Source organism: Rhipicephalus sanguineus, chromosome 3, assembly GCF_013339695.2.
Source record: "Rhipicephalus sanguineus isolate Rsan-2018 chromosome 3, BIME_Rsan_1.4, whole genome shotgun sequence".
NCBI classification, from domain to species: Eukaryota; Metazoa; Arthropoda; class Arachnida; order Ixodida; family Ixodidae; genus Rhipicephalus; species Rhipicephalus sanguineus.
Genome location: NC_051178.1, coordinates 1463847 through 1475603, shown reverse-complemented (window position 1 = coordinate 1475603; position 11757 = coordinate 1463847). Strand labels below are relative to the sequence as shown.

General features: G+C 46.4%; 2 protein-coding genes across 2 annotated transcripts; one reads left to right on the top strand and one right to left on the bottom strand.

Annotated features, from left to right (window-relative positions):
* Positions 1–3716: 3716 nt before the first annotated feature.
* Positions 3717–8637, top strand: LOC119388413 (THAP domain-containing protein 11). Its single transcript, XM_049413135.1, has 3 exons — positions 3717–3924; positions 4780–4893; positions 5447–8637. Exons 1-3 carry the CDS (start codon positions 3723–3725, stop codon positions 6739–6741), a joined length of 1611 nt encoding a protein of 536 aa, XP_049269092.1. The 5' UTR covers positions 3717–3722; the 3' UTR covers positions 6742–8637.
* An 83-nt stretch (positions 8638–8720) lies between these two features.
* LOC119388412 (uncharacterized) lies at positions 8721–11254 on the bottom strand. Its single transcript, XM_037656116.2, has 2 exons — positions 9777–11254; positions 8721–9400 (listed from the first exon to the last, which is right to left on the bottom strand). Exons 1-2 carry the CDS (start codon positions 9805–9807, stop codon positions 8874–8876), a joined length of 558 nt encoding a protein of 185 aa, XP_037512044.2. The 5' UTR covers positions 9808–11254; the 3' UTR covers positions 8721–8873.
* Positions 11255–11757: the final 503 nt, after the last annotated feature.

The following is an 11757-nucleotide window of genomic DNA, read 5'->3' as shown; positions in this document are numbered from 1 at the left end:
CGAAGGCAGCAGTGAACACGTCCGAGATGAAACTCTTTATTTGGCCGAACTTGTGGCCGAGAAACTAAAAGTCAAACTACAGCAATACACTGATAGCGGCGGACAGAACGTCGACCGTCGATCAACTGACAAGCGGTCAAGCGCGTCGGCTTTTATACAGGCGCTATCGAACTTTCCAGCAATATCGCTGGTGGCGGCGTTATCTCTAGACAAAGCTGCAACATTCGTGTGCGGGGCGAAATCTTAGCAAACCGATCTACTACAATCGCGACGCTTCTAGAACACTACTTCGCGGACAGCGTCGAGCGTTGATAACCGTCCCTGCCGGTCAAACCCGAATACATCAAAACAAGACAAGAAGTGGGCGTGGCACTATTCAAGGCTGCTTCCACTTCATTTCAAACCAAAAAAGTGACATTCACTCATACCTAGTTCCAATCCTTAAAAAATACTGTGCAAGGGTCATGACAAAAATGCTAATTTTTCTTAATAATATACAGTAAATACTATTCGAGCTATTCGATTCGAAATTATTCGACCAAATCACTATTCGCTTCGGATTCGCTTCGAACCTCAAATTTACTATTCGCCCATCCCTAGTATTTCGTCTTCGTCGGTGCACGCTTAATACAGTTACACCATGCATTTCCATGCACGTGCGCGATATCGAAAACCATGAACCACACTCTAGTGTAGTACAATGAGGGATTAAAGTCAGGGGGGCTGCCCCCCCCCCTGCCATTTCTTAAGGAGGGGCTCCGCCCTCTGAGGGCCCCCCCTCCAATGAAGGGAGACTTTAAGCCCCGAGTACAATTAAGCACGCTCTCGTTTTGTTAAGCATTTCAGTCACCCCTTGTAAATGCAACAATTAACCGCACAATGTTTCGTTGACTCGATTGGTACAAACCCTCAAATTTGATCGCCCACAGCGACTACCGACGCTTGATCGTTAAGCCTAGCGTGCGGGGCCGTGGAGAGCTTACCCAACACAACAAAGAAATCAGGCGTAACGCACTCCCGAGCTAAACAGCGGGTGCAGCACGCGTGAAACGAAGTTTTGGTTCACGGTCGTGCCTGTCCCATGAAACACAAAACATCTATAAAACGTCTTTAAAACGTTTAAAACATCTATAAACATGTATAAAACGTTTTTTAGAGATTTCGTGTTTCGTGGGGTGTGTGCGTGGTGGGCACGCCACAACAGCGCGCGCACCACAGAATTCAACTATACATATAGCCACGTGGAAGTCGCTCACCTGGCTACCACGTTTCGTCGGGTGAACGCCGTCAGCCTTCAGCATCCCCGTCAAGTCGCGAGTGCCGTCCACGTACACGTAGCCATTCTTGTGGCACAGCGCCTGCAAAATGACATTCGTCTGCCCGGCATCCGTGTTGCATGTCTCCAATTCTTGAACAGACAGCGCCCATTTGCATTTTTGCAAACACGCCTGCCTCGGCAGAATTGCAGACACTACCACACGGATACACGGATTCACGTCAAGAACTCTGGAGATCAAAGCTCGGAACCTGGCAATCAGCGTGAGTAGTTCTTCGCCGACGTTATTAGTGCCAACATGAAGAACGATCACCTGCACGTGTGCCAGACACTGAGCAATCAAAGGGAACAATTTCTCAATCCGCACACCGCTGAATGAGCGAACCTCGACATGTGTCGTGGGGCTCAATGTGAAAGACCCTGCGAGGTCCTTCAACATCGAGTCTCCGGCAACAAGTACACAAATCATGCTGAGGCTAGCTTCTCGGCAGTCGCACACAAACACTTAAAGCACGCTTTGGCAGTAAACTTGCACGCCACAGCACACCAGCGACCAACTCAACTCGTACCGCGCTTCAGCGTGGTTTCGGAATTCCACGCTTTGAGACAACAAATAAATTCAAACAAACTGCAATGCAAAGAGTACAGATACAACTGGAAGATCACAGACTTATCTCGCTATGGTTGCAGAATCCGACGGCCGTCAACAGTTGGAATCGTCCGCACAGTCAACCGCACCACTGACTACTACCAGTAAGCGCACAGTGCGGGTCAGTAAAGTTCCGAAATTGGAGCTTTGTCGCCGCTGCCCTCTCCGCGTAGACTGCTTGAGCGCCAGGGGCGCTGCCGCCAGTTTCTCTTGAGAACTCTTGCGGAGTGTGAAGCGCGTCCCATTAGTCAGTAGGGGTTAGGCTGGTTACGTTGTAGTTGTGGGGGGATTAAAAAACGCGGGGTTAGAGGCGGGGAGAGGGCCACAATGACACAAGAGATCACAAAAAAAAAGAAGAAGAGGGGAGGGGTCGAGCATTTTACCTTTTTTTTTTGAAGCTGACCCAAATAGTTGAAGCTACTGTTTCCATTTGTGTGTGCCCTGCAGCGCATGTTCACGCCATTCATTCGTTTGAAGGACCTTTGTCGGCACCACGCGTGCCGCTTTACTGCACGTATACAGGCTTGTTTTTCTGAAGAATCGGCATCTTTGTCTATCCGCAAATTGCAACTGTCTCAAAGACTGCATCTGGACAGGAGGGAAGCGCTTTTCACAGCCTCCGGTGGTCGTGCACATAGAGCATGCAGCGTACGTGCAGGGAAATCTCTGGGGCAGCGCTTGACAACAAAAAACAGCTGGGCCCAACGAAGCTAGGAGTGACCGCTAGAGCACTGCACGGGCCGGATTTTACGGCCCGGGCCCGGCCCGGGCCCGCTTTATGAAGCCCGAGCCCAGCCCGGGCCCGTGGTTTCAAGCGCGGGCCCGGCCCGGGCCCGGGCGTACATGACCGAACCCAGCCCGAGCCCGGCCCGGGCCCGTGGTTCCAAGCCCGGGCCCGGCCCGGGCCCGGGCGTACTTGACCGTACCCAGCCCGAGCCCGGCCCGGGCCCGTCGTTCCACGCCCGGGCCCGGCCTGGGCCTGGGCGTTCATTACTAAACTAATCCAGGGCGCGCTTGTTCATGACCAGGTCCGACCCGGGCCCGCTAGGGGATATTAGTTGTTGATGATGATTATTAATGATGCCGTGCGCTTTGTAGCGGGCGATCGGACGGGAAATTCGGTGTGTACATGCATCGAAATGTTGCTTTGCCCGCGGTGGTAGCTCAGCGGTTAAGCTGTTTCGCTGTTAAGTCCTAGGACACCGGTGCGATTCCCGCGGCGACGGCGGCCGCAATTTGATGGGGGCGAAATGCAAGAACACCCGTGTATATACTTATCTTTAGGTGCACGTTAGAGAACTCGAGGTGGTCGAAATTGATCCGGTGCCACTACGGCGTGCCTCGTAATCATATCATGGTTTTGGCACGTAATACCAAGGAATATAAATGAAATGTGCCGTATGTGTCAACCTCGAATAAAAGACCGAAAGCTTTATTCCTCTCATGGGAACAACCGTGATCTGGCCCATTGTTATGCTGTTAATATATATATATATATATATATATATATATATATATATATATATATATATATATATATATATATATATATATATATATATATATATATATATAGGGTGTTTCAGCTAAAAAGCACCAAGTATTAAAAAATTAAACGTAGGTGCTACGCATCTCCAATTCGCCTTTTCCAAGGGGGTCCTCTACGCATGCGCGGCGAGCGCCGCGCGGAGTACGACGGGAAATATGCGGGCGCCATGTTTTTTTGAGGCTCTCCTGCTCGCTTGCACTAGCTTTTGTGCGTCGCCCCACTGGCAAGCGTCGTGTCCGGGTTTAGTTATGCCGCAGAGGTGCGCCGCTGTAGGTTGCACAAATGCCAGCAATAAGCTCCCCAAGGTTAGGTTTTTTTGCTTCCCTGCAGCATCTTTACACGCAGCAAAAAGGAAAAAGTGGATTCAGGCGATGCGCCGAATGAACGTCGACGGGTCTACGTGGACGCCTACAGCCAACTCGCGCGTTTGCAGCGAGCATTTCATATCAGGTAAGGTTCTCTGCTTGATGGCATTCACGTTGAAGAAACGGTGCGCAGTGTTGACCATCGCCGCGTTTTGCAGCGATGCTTTTCCTATGCTGTTCCATTTCGAGCTTCGTCACATCAGTGGGATCGGATGCCTGATAAGAGTGGCGTACAGCCGCTAAGACGACAGCACGGTGTTAACGATAACGCGGGCGGGGTGCGATCACAGCGAATGCGAATGACGAAGCGCGAGCGGCGAGATATGTAGTGAAATCGTTTACATCATTGCAGTGGCTACGTTTGCATGAACGACCCGCTCACGTCGTGAGCGAGTCGAGTCAGAAATCTGGCTGGCCGATCCCGATGTGACCGCGTTTACATGAACTCGCTTCTGACGACTCTAGAAAAAACGATACGCAGTGTCCAGCAGAGACATCAGCACATTCGAACTGGGCTTCCGGTCCCCGCTGCCGTTTCCAAAAGCCTCGGCGCTGGCGGGCCCGACCGATCCGCATTTACACGCATGCTGTAAACGGGTCGGCTGGGTCGTTTGTCGGGCAGGAATGTCTGTCGAGTTCATGGAAACGCTAGTCAGTCGTGCTGGATCATCCTAACCCCTGCAATCAGGCTGGCCCAGCCCGACCGACTAGCGTTTATATGAACTCGACAGACATTTCTGCCCGACAAACCCACTCGACCCACTTATTTACGTTTCATGTAAATGCTCTGAATGATTTTAGTTCAGCATCAACTACTTGGGTTAGCCCGGATATAAAGCTAGGTAATCTCTCTGCATGTGTGATAAGCTGCCGCGATTGTCAACCAAAGGGGGAAAATGTTGAACAATATAAGAACACTTTCTTTTCCCACTACTTGCAGGAGAACCATCGAGGTTTCCAGACCACCCCGACAACGTCCCATCTGTGTTCAAGCACAAGCCTGCGAGCCGCCGTGATGCTGTTGGGCGTTTTGAAAGGTCAATCAACAGACGAAGTACGCTAAGCCATTTTTTCGCATGTTCTAGGCTACTAAACACTACTCTGCTACCCACACGCATGTGTGGAGTTTAAATAACCAGACCGAAATAAATAAACAATGTCAGCGACAAAAGCAGTCATTACTACATCGTAGGGTGATCTTTACAGATTTACTGCTTTGACTTCATGGTTTAAAGCACGAAAGCATTATCGTTGCCAGAGATTACATATTGTGTGAGTCCATGAGCTTGTGCGCTTAAGCGAATAGTAAATGATATTTGTTGACTTTTATGTAGCTTTATAACTTCTAAACTACAGGATTTGTGTGTCTAGTGCTTTGCATGAAGGCTGTGTTTGTACTTTGTTATGCCACAAACACGTCCAATCAGTCTAATGCAGAGTGCAGTGTGCAATCATTAATGAGAGTCATATTAATGCTCCATGACATTGTTTCTTACAAGCATTAATTTGTACACCTTTTCCAAATTTAGCTCCACCATTGCAACATTAGGTATTGTCTGAATATATCGGTGGTTTAACCACATATTTTGTTTTTGTTTTTTTTTCAGATACCAAGCCAGCAATCGCACAGAACAGCCAGACTTCGAGAAGTAACCCATCAATGGTGCCAGCTGTCGCGGAAGATTCATCACAATGCAGCAATGGCAGCCCAGGGCTGGAACCCGAGGCAGCATGTCAACTAATTCATTATGACTCCGGAGAACATGAACATATCCAAGCTAGTGAAGTACCTGTGCATCGTACAACCCCTCTTGAAAGTGGTGCTTCTAAGCATGATGAATGCCACCCCGACCAGATGTCTAGCCTTAGAATAGCTGAACTTGAAGCCCTTTTAGCTAAAGCAGAAGAAAGGAACTTGGCTCTACAGAGAGATTTAAAAGCAGAACAGCAGCATACTGACGCCTGGAGAATGAGCTACTATGAGCTGAAAGAAACAACACTATCTCTCTCTAACCTGAAAACAGAAAAAGACATGCTGTATTACACAGGCTTACCGAGCAGGCAAGTGTTTAACAACCTCCTTTACTTAATCGTGCACCAAAATCAACCCCTCAAGATACATGAGGAGATTAAAACGCACAACACAGAAGAACAGTTGTTCATGGTGTTGGTACGCCTGCGAACAGGCATGCCTACGAAAGAAATTTCTCGAAATTTCTCTATCCCAATGTCGACATTTAGTCGCCTTTTCTCGGCATGGATTCTCATGCTAGAAAAGCTCCTCACCGATGTCACAGGCTTTCCGTCCCTCTCTCATATACAGTTTAACATATCGCACCACTTCAGACGGTATCCAAACACACGGATAATATTAGACACAACAGAAATACGTATCCAGAAGCCATCAGGGGTGCATGCCCAGCGACAAACTTTTTCAAGCTATAAGCATGCAAACACAATGAAATGCCTAGTGGGAGCCACGCCGGATTGCTTTGTAAATTTTGTGTCTGCTCTGTATGGTGGAGGAACCAGTGACAGGGAGATTGTACAACAGTCAGGTGTACTCGATTTGTTGGAGCCAGGCGATGGTGTGATGGTGGATAAGGGCTTTAAAGTTGAAGACCTTCTTCCACATGGTGTTTCACTTTATATGCCTCCCTTTCGCATTGCTGGCAAAGCTCAAATGAGTGCAAAGGACGTTGAAGAAACGAGGCATATTGCCATTGCGAGAGTACATATAGAGAGAGTTATTAGGAGAATAAAGGAGTTCCACATATTAGACAAACCATTTCCTATAAACATGCTGGACCTAGCAGATGCAGTTTTTACAACATGTGCGTACTTGTCAAACTTTAGAGGTCCGCTGATAAATAACGAGAAAGAGAAGGTAGAGGACGAATAAGTAAATGTAGCATACAATGGTAGCAGTGTGTGGAATAAGGCATTTTGCTACGTGCCAAAGAGGAAGTGCTTCCCTTACTTTATCGGTTAGATCAGAATGTCGGGAAGCAGCATGATATGCAATCGAATGAGTGTGTTTGGATACTCGTTAATACATTCACAAAAACATTTTATCTGTCTTCATTGCTTTACAACATATCCTTCTTTGCCTTGACATGTCATTTCTCAAACATGAAAATTCTTCTACATTTGAATGGACACATTTCATCCTTACAAATGCGCACAAGGAAAACATATGCACCTTACATTGGAATTCAAACATATAAATGCCCCTAAGTCATTTTGAATTATGCTGTTAAATAAAGCAAACATCTTCCAATTTTCAATATTTAGTGTTCACTGCAGTGGTAGTTGAGCACGAACTTTGTAGCATGCAAACAAGCAGTCTCAACTGTTTAACACTTTCGTCACCACCAAGAAAATCAATAGTTTTCGGGTGGTCTAGGAAAACGTTTTTTTCCTGCCACATGAAAGGCTTGATGTTAAAGTGTATAGTACGAAATTCTTGAAGGAGAAATTATCTTTCCAAGGGAACTGATTTCAAAGGAACCATGGAATGCTTGCGACGCGGCGAGGGAGTCAAGCACAGCGACCTGGCGGCGCACTACGTCACATTTATGAAAAACAGTAGAAGAAAATTATCAAAAAAAAAAGTTGTAACAAAAATGAAAGATTGATAAAAACATAAATGTGCTTTGCATAAAAGGAACATAAAATTCGAAATATACATTTTGAACACACAGGCCCAAATATAAGCTCTGTATGTACGAAACTTCTTTAGATACGTAAGAGAAAATTAGCCCTAGTGGACCGCTGTGCCATTACGAACTGCCACACGGCACTCCGAAGCGCAATGTTAAGGTTAACGCCCGGCCAGTGCCGCCCAAACGACTTTGACACCCTGAAGATAAGAACTGTGACTGGAATACACTGGAAATACTTAGTTCAATGCGTGGCAGCAATGAAATGGTCTGAGAAAAAAGCGAAAGTCACTGAGGGATGCCTGTTATGTTCCTGGGTGCTTTGATGCACTTTCACTGCTTGTAAAAAATATTGTCGGATACAAGTCATTTTCCAAGTCTGTGCTGCTACCATGATATGGAAATTCAAGCTCAGATGCATCGGAATCCGTTGAAATTCACTGTTTTCGTGGAACAGCGGTGTGTAATGTTGATGCCATCTTCGAAACTACGAGCGATCGACACCCCTACTACAAATGAGCTTTAAAAATCCCTGCGCGGTAGAAAAACACAAGTGAAACTGATAAAATAGTTTCTCTTAAACCCTTTACATGGCGGTAGATGTCAAGAAGCGCTAGGAGAGCGCCAAAATTCGAATTTGCGACCATAGATAGCATGCTATCAATGGGAATACGCGTGGTCACGAAAGTGTTAAAGCACATATATATAAACAATGTGAAGTCGCCAAATGCGACCGGTAGTTAACACAGACACTTGTTGCTTGCTTCTGTTTGGAACATGCTTTATTTCAGTTTCCTTATTATTAACGTCATTGGGTTTTCTGATGGCTCAGCGATGTAGAAACCCTGCGCATACTTTTTATAAGGCACATACCCAGCCCCTGCGGTATAGAGGAAACCCAACCGCCTTATGCGTCGTGTTAGTAGCTCAGGAATGATGGCAGCTTTGTAAAAGTATATCAGAGCTTGCAGTATTTCGCACCACACATCTTCGTCAAAATAAATCCTTTCCACAAACGTACTAAGATGAAGCTCGCTTCTGTTTGTCCAAACAACAAAATCGCGCCACGTCTTTCCGGTGACCGCTAGCTGTCCCTGGATTTGGAAGAAGTAAGGGTGGTCTCTCTTTAATGTAGGAGAACCATCAACGAGTTTTGCACAAAATGTTTTGTCTTGGCAAGCCTCAGTAATGTTCTGCCCAGCTTTCGAGGCAGGGCACTTTACCTCAAGGAGCCCTGTCTCAGCTCCATCTCTGACCAAGCGGTCTGGTGATGCCGCTATAAAGGCGTAGGTTTCGTGAACATGAAGTCCCGTTTCGTAGACCTCAATGTCTTTATCGTACAGCCGCATTATTGTACGATAACTTTCTACCGCTACCGCTTCATTTCTAAGACCGTACAACCTTGGGTCGCTTGGTCCAAGGTTCTCTTTTTGCGTGGATACAAAATGTCTCTAACAAGTCCCTCGGGTTTGATGCAGCGCAGTATTCTGTAAAAGTTGGAGGCTGTCAGGCGGCCAGTCCTTTCAGCTTGCCACAGTGGATTGTTGCTCTGGCCGACTGTGTTCATGCAAATTTTCGCTCTCTCTGCAGCTGTGAGTGGCACCTGCTGTGCCCAATAGTTGGCAAACAATGCCAAGCATTCCCTAGAGTGGAGGTCCACAATGTTGGTGATGCCACTGGTGTTTTGCACGGTAGCTGGTTTGCTGGCACTGTACCGATTCCACAACAGATGTGGAGCGCACTGAGCCATCCTTTCTGTGAAGTTCTGAAGTACAGACTGATCTCTCGACTGGAAGCCAGGTGGAAGTTTTCGCTTTCTCTTGGCTTGCACAGTCTTGTTCACCACAAGCTTGCGGAACGTTATTTCTGCAAGTGGCACTGATGGCTGGCGGTTCTGACCTGAAAGCAAAAAAAAAAAAAAACATGTAGTTTCTCTGTAGCCTAGCAGTTTTCGCTTCATAATCGATTGACCTTCTCCCTATTTATACAAGTGTACTGGTGATTGAAGAGTTCGTGCTTACTCTCATTTGTCATATTTTCTTTTTACATAAATGCACGCTCTGTGCCGCAAACTGGGCTTGCTGTAGGCTTTTTGCACATGACACTAGTTTTCGAAAACAACTCGGAAGTCTGAACAAGTGCAATTTATATGCAAATAATGGTACACACACTTACATGCATACTGCTAAGCTGCAGCTTTACACTACCGCGGCCTCTCCGGCATTGCAAGGTGGTTAAAGTAAGGTGCATTTTCGTTTGACATGAAAGTGCTTACCTTGTGTTGGAGCCATCCACTTGCAAGGCATGTCGGTACATGACGGCGTCTGAATGCTCGCAACAGCAAACAGAAGAGCAGCGATATGTTGACAGCTTTGACTGAGCCTGCGAGGTACAACAATGCACTTTAGTTTTCAAAGTGAATGTCATAGTACACCCCTCAGCAGAGAAGAGCAATAAAAGTAAAATTAGTTGCAGAGCCTAAATGCGACGGCTTCACTGGTTTCATCATAAAGGCTGATAGCTTTCATCAACCAGCCCATGCTGCTCTAGCATGTTTAGTTAATCAGTCAACACGTTCGTATGTTTTGCTGAAGGAAACATTCTGGATCACTTGCGCTATGTGCTTAAATCACCTGTGCATGTATTCAAATGTGAACTTAAAAATTTTATTTTGTGTAACTAGTTGTCCTGTTTAATTTACTTTGTAAATAAAATGTGCACTTCATTAAATAGGTTTGTACAACTTAGATTGACATGTGCGTATTTTTTTTATTTACTTGTACGACTCCTTGTATTGAACCGAATGTATTTCTTTTCACCACTACGTTCACTATGTATTGTAGATTTTATACTGCTGTAGCAATTTATCATTTTGTACCAATCTTCTTGTTAGCCAAGGGTCCCGCTGCAGTCGTTTGACTTTGGGGCTCTCGCCTGTATACTACTAACAACCAACTACGTATACTGAATGAATAATAAACAATGTGAAATCCTGGGAAGCGGAAAAACCGGTATAAAAAAAAAAGAACCGCACATCCGCCTTTGGTCAAGCGGATATGTACTGCTGTCCTGTCTCGTCTAGTTAAAGAAGCGATGAACACGTTAAAAATGTTTCTTACACTTCATGAAATGCGCCCGTGGTTCACCTACGCGTAACGGTTGCGCAAATAACCACGCGACACGCATTGGTATGATTCCTATGCACGCACGTTGGCAATGACACTCTATTAGCACGACTAAAGAAAGAAATAGTCTCTACTCACCCAGCAACGCAGTCGCAGTACGCTTGAACAACAGACGTGACGCTGTCCTCGCGGAGGGCAACGATTTGCCTGTAATGCCCAGGCTTCATTGAGCACAGGCATATGCTCCTTAGCAGGTGGAGCTCACACCCGGCAGGATGGCGAGTAGTGCAGCATTCCAGCCGGCGAATATACTTTTCTTCTTTAAATTTCCAGCCCTTTTGCAGCCCGCGGCTAGGTGACGCGCCGAAATGTGCTTGAATAACACGCTCACACACAGGCGGCACATGGGTCAGGTCGGCAGTCCACGAGCCGCTTGAGCATAAAAATTTCTTCAACTCGTCCGCAGAAAAGCTGCTACTCATGCTTCGCTGCACTTACGACCGAACAGCACACTACAAGTTCACTCCTATTTTTCTTTTACACTTCCCATGCGACACACGGCTAGTCACGCCAGCGCGCAAACACGCATTCACAGCCGGGAAACGCGGACGGAGGAAGGTGAGAGAGCCACAAGTCGTGATTCTGGCAGTCACCGCTAGAGGCGCGCCACCGCTCTGGAAAAGGAGAATTAGTGCAGTGTTGTTCTGAGACATATAGAGCACGTGAGAATATTTTTTGCAATCCGCCAAGCTCGGTAATTAACAAAGATTACTTAATGAACTTTTTAAATAGTAACTCTAGAGAAAAGTTTTCAGTACAAAAGTTGTAGCGCTTGTTCAGAAACATCAAATTTTTAAATCTATGCTAAGATAACTCCCCTGCTTAATTTTTTTCCAGCCTTTATTGAAAGCGCGCGAATTTTAAAAAATAGCACGTGACTACCGCCAAAAGCGCGCAGTTTCTAGTGCCCTCAAATGTAAGTTAAACGAATTATCAAATGCTGCTCCGCGCACGAAGGTCGATTGAGCAGGCTACCGGTGACTGCGATGGACGCTAAATGATAAAAGAGGTGTACCATCTAAAAAACAAAAACAAAAGATCTACTAAAGAGCGGCCGTCCCGTGTGAGTGC